Source organism: Eupeodes corollae, chromosome X (genome assembly GCF_945859685.1).
Source record: "Eupeodes corollae chromosome X, idEupCoro1.1, whole genome shotgun sequence".
Taxonomy (NCBI): Eukaryota; Metazoa; Arthropoda; class Insecta; order Diptera; family Syrphidae; genus Eupeodes; species Eupeodes corollae.
Genome location: NC_079150.1, coordinates 1,217,716 through 1,239,967, shown reverse-complemented (window position 1 = coordinate 1,239,967; position 22,252 = coordinate 1,217,716). Strand labels below are relative to the sequence as shown.

General features: G+C 33.1%; 1 protein-coding gene across 3 annotated transcripts; it reads right to left on the bottom strand.

The window, feature by feature from the left end:
- Positions 1-1,954: 1,954 nt before the first annotated feature.
- LOC129953163 (phosphatidylinositol 3-kinase regulatory subunit alpha) lies at positions 1,955-21,387 on the bottom strand. Of its 3 annotated transcripts, XM_056066008.1 has the most exons (9): positions 21,143-21,387; positions 13,717-14,686; positions 11,221-11,376; positions 6,009-6,115; positions 5,749-5,883; positions 4,887-5,676; positions 4,613-4,826; positions 3,395-4,537; positions 1,955-3,322 (listed from the first exon to the last, which is right to left on the bottom strand). In XM_056066008.1, exons 2-9 carry the CDS (start codon positions 14,237-14,239, stop codon positions 2,866-2,868), a joined length of 3,525 nt encoding a protein of 1,174 aa, XP_055921983.1. In that variant the 5' UTR covers positions 14,240-14,686; positions 21,143-21,387; the 3' UTR covers positions 1,955-2,865. The 3 variants fall into 3 exon arrangements, with proteins under 3 accessions (XP_055921983.1, XP_055921982.1, XP_055921981.1); XM_056066007.1 differs by lacking the exons at positions 11,221-11,376; positions 13,717-14,686; positions 21,143-21,387 and having other exon boundaries at positions 1,955-2,740; positions 2,852-3,322; positions 6,009-9,505; XM_056066006.1 differs by lacking the exons at positions 11,221-11,376; positions 13,717-14,686; positions 21,143-21,387 and having other exon boundaries at positions 6,009-9,505.
- Between the last annotated feature and the right edge of the window lie 865 nt (positions 21,388-22,252).

Sequence of the window (22,252 nt, the reverse complement as noted above, 5' to 3'; positions counted from 1 at the left end):
ATTTCTCAGAATTTTTTCGCCAACGAAGATATTTTACGATCTTGTAAGAAATAAACTGTTAGGAATATTGCGGACTATTTTCTGCAGCAGAGGAATCTGTTTAAAATTGTTTGGAGGAAAATAAAATACAAGACTACTAAAAAGAAAGTAAAGTAAGAAAAGTCGACGATTTTGATAAGTCACCATCAGACAAATCGTTTTTATGTTAAAAGATATTAGGCCTCCTGGGGAACTCTTTATAAAATCGGCTATTATCTTACCTCTTAGTGGTATTGAAAAAGGTAGGACATGAAAACCTGTTTTCGTATATAAAGGTTTAATATCAGAAATAATTATATATGTATATGTGTAATGTGATTGCTTGTGGCTACATATATCTTACAATTCAGCAATTAAAATTTTACTTCGGTAGTTAAAAAACCGCGAAGAAAAACCTTTATTAAACAGTAGGAAATCTATTAATTGGTACAAAATTTGTATTCACTTTGGAAAAACAAATTAAGTGGTAATCAACTTTTTTAATTTATCTAGGTAGGTACAAAAATAAAAGAAGTATCAACAAACCATACAAATTACCTACACCTGAAATTTGTAAGGAAAGACTACCGTTTTGCGTATGTAGCAAATGTCTCACCCTATAGAGAAAATTGGCCTAGAACAGAAAAGGCTATATTTTAAGAGCTTATAACAAAGATCTTTTCTCCAAAAATGAAAGCACTTTCTTAAATATTTTGTTTCTATGATAATCTATGGTCGCATTCACAAAGCAAGTGGCTACGTAGTCAAGGGGTTCTGATTGGCTAAATCTAACTACAAAAGTAGTTGAAATTTCCCCTCCGACGTAGTGTGAAAAATTCGGCAAAATTAGTGGGAGTGATTTTGACGTTTCACAGTCAGCTGATCGGTTAAAACACACGAATTCAAAATTAAATAAAAAGTTCAGTATTTAAATACTAGTATAAATCATTCAAATTGTTTCTTAAATTTGATTTTTTTGAATTTAAAAACACAAAAGATAAGTTTAAGTTATCAAATCAAAAATATTTATTTTATATATTTGCATTTGTCAATAATAAGACAGTTTCAGATTGACTAGCTTTGTAGTGTAGTTTTGCATTCACAAAGCTAGTTGAATTTTACTACGTAGCCACTAACTTTGTGAATACGCCCTATTTCTTTAACCCTCCCATTAGTTTTTGTTTGCAAAGGTCTCGATAAAGGGGAAGGTATGTAGTTTTGGTAGTTACTCGCTATTACTTTTGCGCAAGGTACCTTTATGGTTCTGATTTCATTCTTTGCTACCCTTTTTATTAAACTCGCAGATGATATGTGCCCTTTTGTGTTACGACGTAGGCATGACAAGCGCTAATTTTCTTGTATTTGGTATGCTCTTGTTGCATTTACGACTATAATTTGCAAGGTCGGTCAGATTTGCGTCAAAGATTTCCTACATTTTGTATCTATTTGCTCAAACTTTGTAAGTTATCGCTCTCAACTCTTCAATTTTTGTAGTTTTGTCAGCTGATGTGTCAGCTAATAAAATATGTTCGGTCATTTTTATTTGTATGGGGATGAGACATCTGTATATAATTATTTAAAATTGTAACTAAACCAAAACACAAATACAAAAAAAATGCGTTTCATATATTGTACGTTGTTATATGAATATCCCTTAAAAAAATGTGTTTCCCTAATACACTTCGACTTTTCTTTATTCAACATAGTCTCTCCAGTTTGCAAATGTTTTGAATTCTCAGGTTTCGTAAGTCTGAAAATAATCTCTCCAGGAGACGTTCCACGTTCCGCCTTATTCGATTTCCATTACGAGAATGGTTTGGTTTTTTTTTTTATAAAGACTAAATGCATTGTAAGTATATTTCGACTCAAAAACATACCTGTAATACTAAAAACTAAGAAAAATAAAATTTAAAAACAAAAATTTACAATGGGGGAGTATAGTTTAATGTACGACTATGTCGTATTGTTTTTATTGAAATCGTTTGACATTTTATTAGTTCGCTAAAGAAAATTTTACAAAAAGAAACATTTAAAAAGAAATTAATAAATACATATGGTAGGAATAGTGTTCTTATAATAATAAACTCAACATACAAATCGGAATAAAATAATAATTAATATAAAAAATAATTTCGTCAATCATAGATCCGTAAAGCACTTCGTAAATCATAGATACTCGTTTCTTTAACTTTTTTTTTTTCTTTGTGTGAAAAAAATATATTATAAAAACATACTATTTATATATATATGTATAAAGTATATATATACATCCTACCTTTCATAAGTTTTAATTTTATGTTCAATATGAATTCAAAATTTACAATTTGTAAGAATTAGATAACAATAGCAAAGTTAATTATTATAATATCGTTCAGTTCTTACAAAAAAAAACAAACATCAGATCTCTTAGAACACATTTTGTTGTTGTTTCATATTATTGAAAGAAAAATAATAAGTCGGGTTTTGTAGTTTTTTTTTCTCTAAAATCTCGAAATTAAATATATTTTTCTATAACTATAACAAATCGGTACTTATGGTTTTATAAAAAATATACAAAAACTAGTATGAGACCAGTTCTTGTAAGCGTTTAAAGCAATATTTTTATCTTATATACTTAATTAAACGGGCTGAAAAAAAACGCTTACAAAAATGACACATCAGACATTTTACTTTAAATCACGTTATTCATAGACTAATAAAGCCTTACAATAGTCATAGACATCTGTAAAGAAATAAATAAGCCATAGGTACTTAAATATTATAATTGTGTCATAGTAGATCTTATGCTTAATAAGTCGTGAGTAAAATTGAATTCTTTTGTTTAGACACTCACGTGTATACTAATCTTTAAGGTGGTGTTAAATGCTGCTGATGATACCAATATAAGACTGGAAACTTTAACGTCGTAGTCAGTGTATCATTGTGCTCTTCGAGCGAGTTGGTAGCATAATGAAGAACTAATTTTTTTAAGCTTGCATAGATGTTATAAGGTAGTGCCAGTCCAAAACCATTTTCAGTTTCGTATATAATACAATGTTGAACGCTTTTCTTACAGGCGATTGACAGAGCATAGTTGCCATTGTTGCTATCAACTGCTTTTCTTGGTCTTATAAGGAATGTCCCAGTCGGAGCATCAGCCAGTAACACTTGCGCCCTGCGACGTGTGCAATCGTCTAGGAACCAAAGAGATTCGTCGTTGTGCGGTAGTTTGGATTCACTTTCGTATTTCTCCTTCCAATCATCGTAGCCCATGTCAATAAGTTGTTTTATTTCTTCCTCTTTGATACCTAAGTTAATTAGGCGGCTAAAAGAAGACAAAGAACGAATAGTATTTAGTATTTCATTTTGTAAATGAGGGAAAATCAAATGAACTTACTCTTGCATTTTGTCCTTTTCAAAAGACATTGACTGTATCTCTGGTTTGGCCGCGTTAATTTCTCGTTCAACATGTTTATATTCTTCTTTCTTCTCTTCAATGTATTTATTAAGTTTTGCCATTTCGTCGTTCAAGAATTTCACGTGGTTTTGCAATGTGATTTTATTCTCCTTGAGTCTTTCCTGATCTTGAGGTCGTGCGTTTTTAATTGAACTTAACATTACTTTCATTTGCATAAGCAACATTTGACGTGCGATTCCGAAAACTTCAAGAGCCGATTTCTTTTCACTCAATTCACTTTCAGCTCGTTCAAAAGTTTCTTTTTTTGTCTGAAGGTTTTGCTTCAAAGCGTTCAACGTATGATGCAGTTGCAAAAAATGTTCGGTAACCACACGAAGATCAGTTTCACGACTTCCTGTTTCGCCATGCGTAGATTCTTCGTCAACTTTCCGAACAATTGGTTTCATCAATGTAATATCAAGGGTTTTATTGTATAGCATTAAGGAATTTGTTTTATAGTAGTTAATCAAATCGACGACAGAATTAAATTTACAATCGACAAATCCATACTTTCCATTGTCATGAACGATCTTAATAAGCTTTTCAGTGCCATCTTTGATTAAAGTCAATGTGTATTCACCTTCTTTTGAAAGAGCATCTCGCACCATGAAACTGCCATCGGGTTCTCCAAAAAGACGCGATTTAACTTCTTCGCGAGTTATTTTGCCCCAATACCACTCGGCATCTTTAAGTGAATCTGTTGCTTTCATTTGATGAAGCAGAGATGACTTTCCTACTGAAGACGATTTTACAACTGGTTGTTGTTGTGGTAGTGGGGTCGGTTTTCCTCTGATGCTCGATTCTGGATTCATAGAAGGTGATGCGTAACTCGACGAGATTGCAGACGATTGAAAATGTAAACTGCTTCCAGATATTGAGACTGGAACTGATGGCTTCCACGAAGTTGCGGAAAACCCTCTTGATAAAGGTCCACTGCCAATATTTACAGAGCTAGCAAGAGATACTTTTCTTGGAGGTACAGCGGGAGCTTCATCGAATCGGGGAACTTCCTCTTCGCCCCTCCACGTTTGAAAGAGTATTTCAATGATTCGAATGTGATGTTCGGTGTTAGTGATAACTTGACTATAAAAAACAAAAAGTATTTAATACCAAATGATAGAAATTGTACTTAATTTAATTTTGTTTATATCAAATTACATGATATTGCTCCAAGGCGGACGAATCAGAATATGAGAGAAGGATTGTAACATAATCGTTGGCGGCTCTCGCCGTCCATTCGAAAATTGAATTGCCGAAATTCGTCGCAAATGATCCATAAAAAATGTTAATGTCTTTACATGATGCACAGCCAACAACTTGGTATAGTTTACTACTTGCTGCATACTTGTTGACGGATCTTCTGGATAGAGCTCTTTAAAATAAATTGTTAACTTTTATTGTAAATATCTAAGGATTAAAGGATAAAACTTACTTGCTGCAGTGATGAATTTATCATACCAAACCATTGGTATTAATGGATCCTTTAACTCTCTTAAATATTTTTTTATAAATCCAACCAACTGTTGAGGTTCTACTCTGTCCAAGGAATTTAAATCTGTTTTTGATGATGTGAGCAGATCAATGAGTTCCGTATTATAGTCATCTGGGATCGAAGTGGACTTGTACAGCTTATATAAGTCAATATGCAAATGTTTTACTTTTAATTCTAAAGCATTGGTAGCAGATATAAGGACAGCAGGAGCATCAATTTTGTCCGCATCGAATTGATGACATAAGCCAATACCAAAAATTGGAATATTTTGAAGCGTATAACTTGTTTTAGATAATTTGCTTGGTGTACCACTATCAGCTGCTTCTCTTGCTGCAGCCGCTAATGTCATATCGACAGAATCACAGGCGGTAAGTTGACCGTAATAACCACTTATTGTATTTGTAGAAGTTATCGATCGTACTGCTGGACAATTAACAGCTAAGCCGTTAGCCAAGCATGTTTTATGTATTATGAAATCACATAGTTCACACTGCAGACCTTGATGTATCACGCCACGAAGATAACGATTACACTTATCACAAATTTCTGGAGCATCAAAACTAGATTCGATGAAGATATGTTGACGATGTGGAGGAACTGCTTCTCGTGCTTCTTCGGTTTCCGATGGTAGCGTAATTTGTGGTTGTTCAGATATTAGAACACCACTAGTTAATTCTCTTATACTTTGGAGAATTGCAATACGATGGTTGCAGTTTTTTATGCCCATATTCTGTTTATTATACAAAGAAAAAGATAATATATTTAAATAATTTAAGAAGTATATAAAATATCCTTTCGTTACCATTAGTTTTTCATCGTCAAGATTTGGCAGATCACATCCCATAACATTGTTAGCTTTAAATATCTCAACTAAAGGATACAAATTCACAGCCGTCATCCATTCAAGAACATTTGTGTTCGTCCATTGTATAAAAGGCTAAAATCAACAAGTATATTTAGAAAACACCCTAAAATTCAGATATTTAAGACTTAAGCCAAAACGACCGATAGTTATAGTCTTAGACTTAAGTATTAAACAAAACAACTAACATTATAACTTACCGTATCGTTCTGATTGGTTTTGGGCAAAATTGAAGATGACTTCGGTACATTGCACGGTAGAGCGCAACTGTATTGTGAGCACGGAACGTGAAAACACGCCTGACAATCTACCGAGCAATACAAACAACAATCGGTTAAAGAACAATCACAGCAACATTTCAAATGGCAAGTACAATAATCAATAGTTGGTTCTAATTTATTATCAAAACTGATATCAGCTTTTGTGTTGTTGCGATCAATAACTGAGTTTTTCGCTTGAGATACCAATGATGGAGATTTATCTGGACTTATAGAAACAGAAGGAGGCTGACTTAAAGAATTTGCAACTATTAATTTAAGATCAGCAGTTTTGATGTTACAAGGTAAGCCATGGTATGGTTTCCTATTTATTGCATTACCATGCAGCCAAGACCAGAGAGAAGATTCGTAATCATCTAATGGGTCTAATTCAGATTTTGGTGTCAGTTGTTTGCCAGCTGAATGTTTCGAATCATATATTAAAGCTTTTGAAGGTGATGCCGATGTAGTTTGGTTGACTATATCTTCGTCATAGTTGCTATGCCTTAGAATGTAGTTTTTTGCATCAGTTTTAATGGGCAGGTACGATTTTGGATTATTATCACCGGTATTATTTAAACTCGTCCTTTTCTTTGTGACTTGCAATTCATGTTGAGAGTTACTTTTATCAAAAGAAGCTTCAAAGAAAGAGCTATCATTGTTAGATTGATTGTTCATGGACATCATCATATGAGAAAGTTTGTTTGAATGTTTCGTTATATCCTTTCTATAGTAATTTTTCGAACTATCTAAGTTAAATTCAATGTCAGCATTTTCATCATTACATTCAATTATTGGTTTTGGGACTGCTAAGCCAATAGTTTGATTGGACGATACGCAACCAATTGTAGCACTGGGTAGGATCTCTGGTTTTACTGACTTTTCGATGGTTTGCAAAGAAGAAACTTCAGGACTTGTGGGGGGAGAACTATTAAGGGAGATGGTAATACTGTCGATTCGTTTGCCTGGCATGATTTTTAGTTCTGCATGATGCGAATTTCCGGAGATTACTATACTTGAGTCGTCACAGGATGGTTCGACGATAATTTTACTATTAGCATTCCAATCATTATCATTTTGAGAAGTTTTTCGAAGACTATTCGAGTTTACCAAGCGCTTAACGGAATTTGCAATTTCATTTGATTTTCGTAATAAACCGCTGAATAATATTCTTTTACATGCATTGTTCTTGGACAAATGAGTTTTGTCTGGCGTTTGTTGCTGTTGTTGATGTTGACTTGAGCAACTCACATTTTCAGCAGAGGTACATTTATTATTGTCAATAATTCTGTCGGCGAATGAGATACTTCTAGAAAGTGAATTTGCTTTGTGTTGTTGAGTACCACAAACAATAGTAGCACCAAGCTTGTTGACATTTTTCAATTGATAATAATTTCCATGGTTATTTTCACTTATCACATCGGCTCTTGTTGCAATAATCATGGATTCAGTTTGAGAACATTCACATGGGCTTGGATTGGGAAGATTATCGGTGGGTGTATCCGCCTTGCTTGAACCAATTTGTTGAACTTGAACACTTTGGCTATTTTCATATCTTGGTCTTTGAGATTTGTTTGTATTAGGTTTTGAACTCCTTTCTTGAATTTTAAAAGAGTTCAATTCAACGAACGCTATCTCCTCCCCTCCGATAGTTTGTTTTTGTTTGATGACAACTTCTTGGCTTTGATTCGGCATGGAAATGTTTTTTTTGCTGACAACACCTTCTGTGACATTGCAGCTAATATCGTTGATTTGGTTCTCATTTTTATTTTGTGTATTATCAAATTCATTTACATTACAATATATTTTTGTCTCATTTAGAGTATTCGCAGGTAAATCAAATTCATTAAGAACTTCTATCGGCTGCTGGATATTGATTTGTTCGGCGAATTTGTCTGAAGATTTTCTGTCCGAGTTTAACATTTAGAATTAAAAGCAATCTTTAGGACCTTGTTGCAATTTTGTTGTTGTTGCTTAAACTTCTTTTTTATTCAGAAGGAAGTTGAAATAACTATTAAATTTTTCATTGAGTTTTTGTTCAATTGTTTCAATTATAGTAATAACAAAATATTGTTTCTGACAGAATTTTCTCCTTTATTGTGAAAGTTGATTTTTAGAAATAGGCGCTTTAACTTAACTACTAAAAATTGCACCCCTGTCAAATCCAAACTATTTTCATTTGGAATTCTTTCGTTTAAAAAAAAAAGAAAAACTTAATTGCTATATTTTTTCTCAATTCTAAAGCATTTTTTATCAATAGAATGTTGTGGTTCTAACATCACAAAATCTCTATCAGTTGTATTTGAAGCAAAGTGATTCTCAACACCCTTACCAGATATAATTTCATAATCATTCCACTTTTGAATGGCGGGTTACTAGGCTGCAAATCCACAGTTAACAGGAATTTTTTTTAAACTCATAAATGTAAGGAAGAAGTCAAAGCATGTGTTAGGTTATTTTATTGTTGTGATACCTTGTATGCCTCCACATACAACACAACCATTTTTTTCCCTAATAATCCGATATCAGGTAGATATTACTCTTCAGAGCGGGGCAAACAACATTCCAAATTGTTTAGGGTGCGAATAAAATAATAACCATCCCTTATTGCATGTCTCTCTACAAAGTAAATTTTCCTATTATGCGTAAGGAAATAGGAACAAAACTGGAAAAGCAAAAACTAGCCAAGAGAAAAATCTGGTTCTTCTTACAGCATTGTATTAAAGCATATAATACGTACGTCATCCATAGGAATATATATGTATATTTTTTTCGCTAGTTTTTTTCTGTTAAAGCAGCTTGATCTATCTTATGGCTTTTAATAATCTATTATTAGTTCTTCCATTTTTTGCTTTATTTTGGTCGAAATCATTTGTGGATTGAAATTTTGCTAAGTAGGCATTGACAAAAAAATAGAAATATATTTGGTGCGCAGTTGTTTTTTTTTTATTTTATTTAGAGAAAAGTATCCAACAACACTATGCACATGTACGACGTTGTATGGCACATCAACGCCGACGATAACAGCAGTCAGAGTCGTTGACAGCTCGTGGAGAAGCAGATATGAAAGCCGACAACATTTATAGAAAACACAACACGAGGCAACAACACAACGCGAACACAGTACTGCAATTTCAGTAAGTAAGAAAAAAAAAGAAAACTCAACTCAACCGAATAAAAATTAAACCAGCGACAATATGTTGCCGTCAAAGGGATTGTGAAAGTTTTGTTTTTTAATTCTTGGTACGAAAAATTCAATATTAGTACGGACGCACTCTTCTTCGATGCTACTTTATAATTTAAAGAAGAATTCAGTAAAATTATAACAAATACAACATAATAAATTTATATTAATAACGAAACAGGGTGTGGGGAAATGTAAAACAAAATTTATATTTTGTGTTACTTTTTTCGTTGGCGTGCACACTACCAGTCAATCGAACAAATGAAGAACTAAACTAATCTTAAACCACTGCCTAACATATTGACTCTTTCACTCTTTAGTGCTTTTGTTGTTGTTGTGATACTATGTAGTGTGTATCTTGTAGATATATTTGAACATTTTAATTATAATAAAAAAACGTCTAAGTAAATACTCTTGTAGTGTGTGCGTATTATGTCGAATGTAGCAACTAATCGACAATACAAGTTTTCAGAGGCGGCACGACCAAAATGAGGCGTGTGCATGATTAAATTTGGGGGGCCCCTGGGAAAAAAATTTCAGGCTGCAACATTATGATTTTAATAAACATGATTTAAAATATAACCAGCAAAGTGTTCATATATGCATTTTGCACCGTTGTAATGGTTGGGCTCATCAGAAGATGACTCTTAAACCTTGTCTTGACGCATATTTTCCCGAATAAATCGGGATTCCATATAATATCCCAGCTACATAGAGCAACTGCGAATTATATAGTTGCTACAAGTTTTCAAAGAAGATGAATTGTGGCTATTTTATTGACTGTAAACAGTCGAAATGCAACATTATGAAAAAAAGTATAGAACACAAATGTCATACATACACACTTGTCATAAAAACTACACTTAAACAATAATGATTTAAGTTCAAATCTATAACAATACATTTAAGACAAGGTTATTTTCGAAAATTTAAATAATACCTACTTACTGATCGAAGAAGCTACAAAAGCTTTGAGTGAACCACAACATGACGTACTGTTTCAAAAAAGAAAAGTAACAACGAAATTCTTAGGAGATGCAAAACAAAAGAAATCAATTTTCTTCATCAACAAAAAAATCGACAAGGCGATATCGTCTTTTATAAATTATAGATCGTTTTTGTTTTTTTTTTTATCTTGATGTCATTTTTTATTTTTTAGCTACCTCGATTATTTACTGGATAATTTTCTTCTTAGAATGGCTGGAGTAGTACCCGTGGCGTGATGTTAAATGTTCTTACGTTGTCATGCTAGAGGTTTTGGGTTTAATTCTCACGAAATTGTCTCTTGCAAGAAAATGACAAATTCTTCTAGAGTAATTCTAGTCCTGAAAAGTGTTTCTCAAATAAACTTGAGAGTTGTAAGCAACTAGGCCGTGGCTCTTTATAGACACCTATTTTTAGTAAACTAGCTTGATTAAGGCAGACTTTAGTTTCTTTTTAGTAAAATGTATATAATTATTTTTCTATTTCTTTAAGCCGCATGTTGAATGCATTCTTTCTGAGGATACATTATAATTTCAATCAATTTTTGCAAACTGCTTAATAATTGCAAACGTATTTTTGCTTAAGTGTCCCGTCCAGCAGAACACTCTTTAAAGATTCTATGGAAACAGGCCAAATTTATTTTTTATATTCGATTATTGCAAAGGAAACACAATTTAATAAAAAAGGTATTTTTGTATATTTGCACTGGTCTCATTTTACTTTAATTTCTGTTTCATTCATTTTTTCTTCATGTAAAATATGAAAATCAAAAAAGCGTAGAAGGTTTAGAATCTCTGGAGCATTTTAGCTTTGTCGAATATTCAGCTTTTATTGAAATTACACTTTTTACGCAATGACATTTTGATACACAACAACACAAATAAGAGTACGAAATAAATTTAAAAATGTGTGAGTAGACGTAAAACACGAAAACCTTATCAAATTTAAAATTTTACTTTTCAAATTGCAAAAGAAAAAATGACTTACCTTCACATGATACTCCTTGATTTCCAGTACCCCATATGTAATCTCCACAATGAGCACACAGGATAGGCGAGAGAAAAAACACAGTTTTCAAACTGTGGCTGAACAAATTTCTAGGTTTTCGTGTTGTATTAATCACTGGGTTAAATATGCAGCAACCTGAAAACAAAGTTATTTAATTTCGTAGTTTCGCGTTTTTTTCGCCATTTTAAGCAAAAAATTAAAATGATTGGATTTAAACTCAAAGCTAAGTTTGTCTTGAAAAACAATTATTGGAACCATTATGTCTTTTGGAAGCAAAGATTTTCCAGACTATTTTAAACTACAGCCATATTCTGCTATTCATCACAGGAAACTTTCGAGATTTTTTGCATTAAATTTGCCTTTAAGTCGGTAGCGTGGGTAATAATCCGCAGTTAATACATTATTAACATTTTTAGGGGTAGAACGACAAACAAAGACCAATTTACTCTGCTCGTTTCTGAAAGGAAATTTAATGCAAATGCAGGGTTTTTTCTAGAAATTAATTAATTTCGCTCCGGAGTTAGTGGGGAAAATGTACTCAAAATCTAGAATATGATACACCTTTGGAAAGGTACTGCTCCCTAAATGCTTTAGAAGCCATTCTATCCGAGATACTCGATATCAAAATTTTCAACAGGAAGGAGTTTCGATTCCACAATGTTCAATAATCCGGGTTGGGGAGTTCATATGCTTTATAATGTCTCTATGAGATGATCGAAATTTATTAGCTTTTCATCCCAGGCAAATCAACAACCGATCCGATTTTTAGCAATAGGCAGGCGAATTTTAGTATTCCAACTTATCACCTGTTTATAGACTTTAAAGCCGTCTAAGGGTAAATTTTACCAAGCCATGAGAGAATTCGGCATCCCAAATAAATTGGCATGACTATGTAGGTTGACCATGGCCTACATAACAAGTCAAGTTAAAATCGCATTCAAAATCTACAATGGACTTCGACATGGGGATGGTTTGGACTACATCCTATTTAACCTACAGTAAGAGAAAGCAATCCGTGGGTCTGGCACGTCAACAAGTGGGACTATGTCACCATGTCCAACCATATATTGGCTAACGATGACAACTTCTTATAAAATCTGGGGCTGCTTATATATGCGAGAAGAAACAACCAATTCAACATGATTTCATTACCTTTGCACTAGGGTCTTCCTTGGGAAGATCCTTTTGATCTGCCTTCCTATGAACATCGTATTCAGCTTCTTCAATTGCAATCTCTATATCAAAGGCGTGTTAATAATGATTTAATATTTCTTCATCAACTCATTAATGGTGAAATTGATGCATCTTGTTTGCTATCTTCTGTAAATTTGAATTACCGAAGCGGAACTCATGACCTACGTTCTTTTGATTTTATACATATCGACTTCCATAGAACTAACTATGGAAAAAATGAAGCTTTAAGCCGAATGAGCATTTCATATAATTTAAACTGTTCATCGATAGATTTAAATTTAAATAAGGTAGGATTAAAATCATTGTTTAGAACCAGTGCTCCACTTCGTAAACGTCTTTATTTTATCTTTTGTTGTTCTGTATTAATTCATGTTAATGTTAATGTTAATTAAGTTTTGTATTTTGTGGGTGTGTTAGGCTTTAATTGTATTATTATCTTACTAACAACTAACACATGCACTTATGATGAGCCTCTGATCGTGGTTTGAAGCTTGCTATAAGCTAAATACTTTCTAAAATTCTGAAGTGTAAAAAAAAAGTAATTAGAGTAGTACAATCTTTCAAGCACTTTGAATCAATAGTAGAAGCCGAGAACATCATAGCAGAAGAAATCCGCGAACAGTTGCTCAAAATAAAATAAAATAAAATATAGAAACCTGACCATAACTCTTAAGCTGATGCTGTCAGGACGATGGTTCTGCCAGTACTAGCATATGGATCCGAGACCTGGCTGCAAATCGGACTCCTTAGGCGAGAGTAAGTCTTACGGAGAATTATTGGTAACTATGTAAGTAAGGCCGATTCCGTACACGCATGAACTATTTGCAACCTACCTCGAAGCTGATATTGTGACAAAAATTAGGATCGGTAGACTCCGGTCGGCTGGAAACCTTGCTTGTATGAGCGAAAAGGAACCACGTCGGAAAGTCTTTTGTAGTATATTTTATGCTAGGCGACATCGTGGCTAACCATATTTACGCTGGAAAAATGGCGTAGACCAGGACTGGATGAACTAGACCTAAATCGGGCTTGTGTGAGTTATTGGACCTAAATTAGTATGAAATTAAAACAATTTATCCAAAGATTTTCACATGAAGAGCTGTTTAAGCGAATGTCAAAATAGTTTGGGATAATAAAGTTCACCCGATGGATAGTAGAACGCAATTTCAGTGTGAAAGGGTATCAAATGGATGAATCGAATATAGAATCCACGTGAAGCAGATGCTGGTCTTAATTAAAGACTAAATTTCATAATCTTTATGAATAGTATTATAATCTTACCCGTAAAAGTAACATACATTCCATCTTTGAGTGCTAAATTTGGCATAGGTCTGGTCACCCGTTGTACAACATAATCGCTACTACTCGAACTGTGAATATTTTTATCCAGGTCTTGATGTTGATGCTGTTTTGTTTTAGGATTGTAATGATAGTAGCTTTGACGCGCACGTTGATCTTCTGAGGGATCAAGCTGGTCAGGTGTGATCATTGTAACAACTTTATATGAATCACTCAATGGTTCTTCTTGGTTTTTCGATCCAACTGACGATGATCTAGTCAAAACTGGTGTTGGTGAATGGTGCTTATGATAGTGGATCGCTAATCGTTGCTTATTAGAATGAGGATAGTGAATATGATGCGAATGTTGTTGTTGATGGCATGGTTGCTGCTGAAGATGAGAAGATGGAGTTATCGTGTGTTGTAGTTCTTGAGGCGGTGAAGGTTGAAGAATGTCTTGGTTTGTTTGTGCACCTACATTTTCAGTCGAGTTTTTCGCTTCCTGTGCTGTTTCTCCATCGGACATATTATTGTATTGTTACTCTTTTTTCAATATTTGTTATCGTTAATTGTTTATCTGTATTTGTTTCTATCGCTTGTTGCTTTCCAGCACGCCATGCTTAAAGTAACAAGAACATAATTTGCATAATCTTTTCTTTCTTTATCTCGATGATAATAAACTATTTCTTTCAAATCTGTATTATAGTGTATGTGATTGGGTAGAACCTATCACAGTGTATAATTACTTCAGGCAATTAAAAAAAATACAAATCTAAAAAATTGCCGTTATTGACTTTCTTTATAAGTTTCACTTATCTGACCCATTTTTGTGGATATTATGTTTCGGAAGACGAGGTTTCAGTTCAGACAAAAATAATTCATTCGATCTTATTTTAAGCATTTTTAAATGCACTCAATTAGGATGATTTTCCAGAGTTAAGCAGCCAATCATTGCACAGAAAAATTTTCTCCACTGAAACAAAACAAATAAGGAAAATTATTTTAGGGTATAAAATTTCAAATTAACTGTTTTTTTTTTGTGTTAATTAAATACTCGTATAATAACGTTTATAAGAGAAACAACAATTATTCTTATAGGAAATCCAAAGGTTAGTTCGGTTTTCTCGTGCAAAAAAATTCAAATGGTATATTATTACAACAACAAGTCTTCGCACCTACTTACAGCCGTTGATACCTAATTAGAATGCTATGGCCAAGGATTTGGATTTAACCGTTATAAAGATAACGGTTGCCCATTGTATTTCAAATGATTTTGGGCAAGTAGTTGCAGTAGCTAGCTTAAATAAATTACAGCCGAGAGGCTCAATTTTTAGCAATTGGGACCGTACGTCATTGCTGAACCATTATTTTTGTTATAAATTTGCACAATTAGCAAACGATGTTTAGGAGTAAGTATATTTATTATGAAACGGCATGAATCAAGTGATAGCTGTTAAAAAGACTATAACCGAAAAAAGGTTTTGCCAAATTGAAAACCACACATCTAAAAAAAGCAAATCAAAAGAAGAACAAAACTTTTAAAAAATCAGTTTAAATTCTAATTCGTTTAAATAATAAATATAATTTCTATCAATTACTTTTATTACGTGAAAGAGACTTTTGTAGTAGACATCTAATTAGAAATGACATGGTACCTACATATTAAGTTTTAAGATTTATGTATCTGGAAATTAGTTTAGTATTTTGTTGCGGAACCTTTTTGCTCTAGAATTTCGAGGGATTATCGCTCCTCAGGTTCGAAAAGTCCCCTGAAATACACAAGGAATAAACCTTTTAAGCGGCTTCAATATTCGAATTAAGAACATTAAGTTGCTGTGCAACAGTTTAATTACCGCCTGATCAAAGAATCTCAATTGATTTAAGGTATTTTCAATTCAAAGAAAGAACGACGCAACATTTAAGCAACTGTCATTGCACGGGTTGCGGGAAGTTGGGAATAGGAGAAGAGACGATACAAAAATATTGTTTGGGATTCTTTATGCTTGCGTATTCTATACAAAGGGGCAATATCTCGCGGTTGTGCTTTGATGTTTCAATTTCAAAGAAGTGTGTATACCTTTATTGTGCCAGAGACAAAGTGTAATAATTATCACTTGAAGCGCCTTCGCTAGAGCGTGCTCTGTAAGCTTGCAATAAAATGACAGAGCTACTGGAGTTAAAACTTTCATCCTTAATTTTTAACTCAACCTTCATCAACTTAAAAGCTGTACTTATTTAAAATAAGGTACTAAAGGAAAAGCAAATTCATGTTCATAATAAGCTGGTCATTTGTTAATGAAAAAATCATGTATGGAGATTATTGCAAATATTATAACAGTTCACCTTAGCGTTTGGCAACGTTGCTTTTATGTTTTCACAAAAATTGAAAATTTATATTCAAATACTAATTTCTTAAGCAAAATACAAATTTAAATCTATAAGCATATGTATGTATGAGTAATTGTCTTAACATTTTTAAGTAGACACAAAAAATCAGACAGTTGTAAGCTAAAATACTCTTCTCCTTATTTTGTAATTTTTATTTCAACAGCAGACAGCTGCTTTTTTTTCAAATACCACCTTCTTTCAACATTTATTTACTCCTGTCAAGTATTTTGGCGTAGCCAGTGCCACGAGTGGCTTCGTCATCTTAACAAAAATCTCGTTTCATGATAGTACTACAGTCAAACTTCTTTATAACGCACTTCTTCATAACGTAATTATATCTATAGCGAATTTCATTTTTTTCCCTTTCCCCTTAAGAAATAACCCATACGAAATAGATTCTTTTAAACGAAATTCTCTATAGCGAAATTCTCTTTATAAGGAACTACTTTTGTGGCCCGAAAGCAAAGTCAAATGTCAATTTTCAAATTTGGAAACAAAGTTTACTACGATTTTAATTCCTTATTTTAAAAGGGAACTCGCCGTTTTGGGAAGAATTTTTTTAAAGTGAATGGTGAATGTGTGTATGCATGGATGTGTAGTAGAAATGTTACGCATATCAACAGGTCAATTGTTTGAGTTATCATTTTAAGTTCGAGAATTGTTGCCAAGTAGTTCCCGTGTCATGATGGTCAGTGCGTTGGGTTGGATCCCTGCCTATGCCACCTAAAGTTTTTTTTCACGGGTACTGCCTCTTGCAAGGAATTGACTAATTCTCCAAGAGTAATTCTTGTCATGAAAAGTGCTTTCTCAAATTTGACGTTAGGATTCGGCTTAAAACTGTAGGTCCCTTCTATCCCTGACAACAGTACTCGCACACAGGAATGGTTGAGAGTTGTCAGTCACTAGGCCCTAGTTATCAAGCGGACTATTTCGCCACCCGATTTATTTATTTAAATCTTGCCAAAATGTTATAGATGATTGAAAAAGTTAAAAGGGGAGAAAAGAAAAAAGATGTTGCAGAAAAACTTGGTGTATCGTTTAGAATATTGTAGTCAATTTTAAAGAATGAATGCGCTGCATTTGATAATATTTGAAGTTTTATTGAAACAAGAAATGAAACCTCAGATTGGTAGATTTTTATAATAAAACGAAAAAAAAGACATACAATATATAAAAGAACACTTGCAATGTTAAAAAATTTGTTTGTTTCTATACAACGAATTTTTTATAAAACTTCTTTATAACGAAGCAGTTGTTTGTTTCCTTGAAGGTTCGTTATAAGGAAGTTTGACGTATATGTATTCATAAACATAGTGCAAACTTCTGTTCGAGCCACCTTAATGTTGTTTTTGTTTTATTTTATTCTTTAAAATTCCCGGCGTTTCTATTTGTAGAAACAAAAAAGCAGTACAATTTTGTATTTGGTGAACAAAAACAATAATAAAATGCTTACATTTTAAATAATACCTATGTACAATCTAACGGAAGATATTCTTTCTTTTTACGAGATCTATTAAAGCTACAAAGCATGATGGTAAGTGCGTTGGACTGTCATACAAGGGGTCTTGGGTTCAATCCCTGCCTGTGCCACCTTAATTTAAAAAAAAAAAAAAAATTTCGCGGGTACTACCTCTTGCCGTTCGGATTCGGCCTAAAATTGTAGGACCCTTCCATTCCTGACAACAGTACTCGCACACAGAAATGGTTGAGAGTTGTAAGTCACTAGGCCCTGGTTCACAACGGACTGTTGCACCACCTCATTTTTTTTTTGATTGAAGCTACAAAAGCTTTGAACGAATCAAATATTGATTTGACTATTTAAAACAAAAGTTACAGGTTGTTATGTGTATTTGACTAATTATTTTATTTAAATATAAAATATTTTGTTAGGTTCTTTTGGTGTTTTTGTTTTTGGAATGAAAATAAAAAACATATTTCTTTCTTTTCCCAACGTTTCGTAAATGCTCCTTACTTCTTCAATGGTGTCTTTATTCGATAATTTGTATTAAATTACATTAATTTTGCTCCCATTACAAGTTACAGGCAATGGTTAACAACTCTCAACAATTCCTGTTCATATTTTTCATTTAATGGCATCATTAAAAAAGTACCGTTATGTTCGTGAATTGCAGAAGTATAACCTCTCTTTTGTAAAATGAGGTACTCTTTTCTTACTGTTTTGTTACTTTGCCCCAGTAGTAGTAACTTTGAGCAACTGACGAAGAGTTCTTTTCTTGATTCGTGAACATCTCATAATGTACAGCCATGCATTTTAACATCTAATAAGAAGTAATGATCTCAAAAGTCCAGTAGCAAATGTATAAACGTTTTTAAGTGCAATATTTGGTACAAGAAATAAAGGTTTAGTAAAATAAGTAGTAACCAAGTCAAAGTACATGACAAGTTTACCCTATTTTTGAATGCTTTTAAATACAGAGTGTCATGAATATTATTTGAACTTTTGAATTATGTGAATACTCATATATGCCCTCTTATTTGAAAGCTGCAACAAAGAAAAGGTTGATCGCTGATCAATATTATAATTCGTCAATATTAATGATGCCCTAAGTTACAATTCAAATGTTCCTTATGAAAAAATGAAAATGAAATATTAAAAGAAAATGAAACTAAGAAAATTACAAAAGCGAAACTTCCATAGTTTTACTATTGCTTCAAAAAATTTCGTTAGTAGCTACTTCGTATATCATCGCTTAAAACCAACAGCTTCTTAAGATCTTACATGAAGAATTGGTTCAGACGTCACTGAATACAAAGTCGATGGCCTTTGATTCTGTGGATTGGTATGTGAACAAAATTAACACTACAGCGCATAAATAGTGACCAGTAGATAGTTAATGAATACAAGTAAATGATTATTGGTTTGGAAAGCATTGGACCCAAATCACGGGAAAGAAAATATAAGACATAAAACATTATATTTGTAAATCTGGCGGTGACCAACATTTTTTTAAAGCATTCAAGATGGTAACCTTTTGGAAAGATATTCAACGTCGATCGAATAAATTCATGTCTTAAATGAAAATCAAAAGTACAAACTGCAGACAGTGATTGCCACTCGTAAAAAAAAGGATAAGAAGAAGGAATGCCACAGATTTTGTGTTTAAGACTTTTGACCACAAGCGTGTAGTTTACACGAACTCAATAAATCGAAAAAAAAAAACAAAAAAAGTTCAATAGAAAAAAAGGACAAAACTTCACCAGAACAATTAGATATTTACACAAACTAACTATATACAATCATTGCAGAGCAAAAAATTATTTAGAATTCTTTGAATAATAATAAAAAAATAAATTGGGTGGCGGAACAGTCCGTTGAGAACTGGGGCCTAGTGACTTACAACTCTCAACCATTCCTGTGTGCGAGTAATGTTGTCAGGAATGGAGGGGACTTACAGTTTATATGCCGAATCCGAACGGCTAATTTGAGAAAACACATTTTCATAACAAGTTACTCTTGGAGAATTTTTCAATTTCTCGCAAGAGGGAGTACCCGTGAAAAGACTTAAGATGGCATAGGCAGGAATCAAACCCAAGACCTCTGGCATGACAGTCCAACGCACTAACCATCATGCCACACGGGTACTACATGTATTATTTGAATACGCATGTAAAATCAAAATATGTAGATATTTCTTTGGAACGCCTAGGTATTTTACAGTTATCAGCGTCTTATTTATTTGAACCATTGCATGAACGCATGAAGTACTAGGAAAAACAACGCAAACGTTTGATTGGACATTTAAAAAAAAAAAACAAACCCAAACGTTTGATCGGACGTTAATAAATGACCTACAAAATAACACCGACATTGATGTTCCTAATCCGAATATTGTAGCCAATTGAAAGAATTTTCTCCTAATGCACTTCAGGCAAGTTCTTGAATGCAAGGAGCAAGAGTTTCCACCTCAAAATAATACTAACACTATTTTCAAGTTATGATATCAAATTTAATGATGGAGTACATACTAATGTTCATGTTATTTTTAATAAGATTTCCACTACAAAAGGCTCCTTTAGGTGAAAAAACTGCTATAAAAAGAAAAATAGTACGTTCTGCAGTTAATATTGTAGAGCATACCCTAAAAGAAAGAAACTCTTGAATTATAAACAATCCGTGGTTCTAATTAGCTGTCCACAGCTGTAAATATCAATTTGATGTAAAGTAGAATTTTTTGGATTTATAACTAAAAGCAAATTTGGAATTTTTAAATGATTTTTGTTTCCAGGAACACAAGAAATAAGACCTTCTACTTAATGCATTTTAGTTAGCTTTAAGTCAGAGCTGCGACTGACTCTTTTTTCAGGATCTTATATCTGACTAATAGTTGGTCAAATGAAAACATCTTTTTTTTTATGTCATGTTCCCGACTTCTTCAGCTAAGCTAACACTGCAGGAACGTGATAGACAATACAAAATAACTATTAATACCATTGTCCTTTTGTGAGGTTCATAATATATTAGTTTCTTCAAAATTACCTGACGACACTTTTTCTGTTTGCAAATAGTTTTTTTTTTTGAAGCATAATTTGACTAAGAAATGCACAAGAACTAAGTGATTTACTGGTAATCAGCTTTTTCCAAAAAGCTCTTTCCTATGTTTAGGCCATGCAAAATTTGCAGGAGCCAATTCTGAGAAAAAAGCGATGACTTTAGGTGTGCTATATTCTGCAATTCAGTGCATCAGGATCGGGATGTTCTATTTTTGTTTGAATGCTGCACCAAAACCAAAACCAAAAAACCGCCTCGCAGAGAAAAAGAAATGCCTACTTGGGGTAGGTAAATGTTTCTCTCAAGGAACCCCAGAACAAAAAAAGTCGCAAATAAGACATTGCTACACAACTCAATAATTTGAACAAATAAATATAAATATGTAAATGGAAATGGAATCTCGAAGGTGTGAAATCCAGCTAATTTTACTTCAATATGAAGCAAAGGTACTTTTGGAATCCTCTAAATTCTGATCCGACCCGATCACTATCTTCCAAATAAAACTTCTTCTCTCCAGAGCATACTACTTACAATTTTTGTTGAAAAGCGGGTAATTTATTAGCAACGAATCCATAACCACTTTATCACAACTAAATAAAAATATAACACTCCTTAGTCAACTATATCAAAAATCTCCATTCTGTCGTACACAGATTGTTTTTTCTTTTTGCTTTTTCTTAATAGAAAGCAACTAATCAAACAAAAATTGGTGGTAGTCCAAAATGACGACCCCGTAACTCAGACTTGCTATCAACTCAACCAGTAGAACACACAAAACGAAACGCACGATGGTCGACTCGACGGCGCGACGCAGACGGTGAACACGACAGCGACAGCGACAGCAATAGATAGATAGATAAAAAAAGGGAGAAGTGGATAAATTATATAGAAACGAGACAGCCATCTCAACGGTAACTGACAGTTGTCTCTTTTAAATACTATAGTCATCAAACCAATCATACTATTTCATTTTAAAAGTTTAGCAAAGTTTCATGGCCGCGTTCAAAGACAAAACTATCCTAACCAACAGAATCTTAAGTGTTGACATGGTCTTAAGTTGGAAGATTTATGGTTGAAATTGATTTCAGCAACAAAAAGGATACAACATATAAAACCAATGCTTCTAAGATAAAGAGAAAAGACCAAAATGCAGAAGACATCAAGATAATAGTAAAAATAAACATGTTCATGTCTATTATAGCTTCTTCGCCTACATTGGCATTTTTTTTATTTTAAAATTTTGTTACTATGCTACTTTTTGTAATTGTAAGTTTCATGCAACTAATTGAAATATTTATCTTATTTAAATAGCCTTTTCACACCAAACCCAAAACCGAGTTTTCGACAATAAGTTTTCGATAATCCGAAAATCGTTCACACCGAACATTTACACGTTTTCATTTGACTTTTAGATTTGTTTTTTCACCGGCTGTCAAACTTTGTATTGATGAACAAATTTAGCTTCTTCTCAAATTATTTGTGAAAATAAAATGAATTCTAACCAATTCAAATTTAGCAGCAGAACTTTCGATATACTCTAGTTCGTCTCGAAGAAGAGTTTCAACTGAAGTTCTGGGGTCGGGTGGAATGAATGTACCAACAAGAACTACAAGATTACTTGGCTGCTGCTATCCTCTTTGT

Coding starts and splice junctions, on each gene's coding strand:
- LOC129953163 (XM_056066006.1), bottom strand. CDS start 7,988: ATGTTAAACTCGGACAGAAAATCTTCAGACAAATTCGCCGAACAAATC. Junction 5,677..5,748: donor TTGACGATGAAAAACTAATG/GTAACGAAAGGA, acceptor TATAATAAACAG/AATATGGGCATAAAAAACTG. Junction 4,827..4,886: donor TAAATTCATCACTGCAGCAA/GTAAGTTTTATC, acceptor TTTATTTTAAAG/AGCTCTATCCAGAAGATCCG.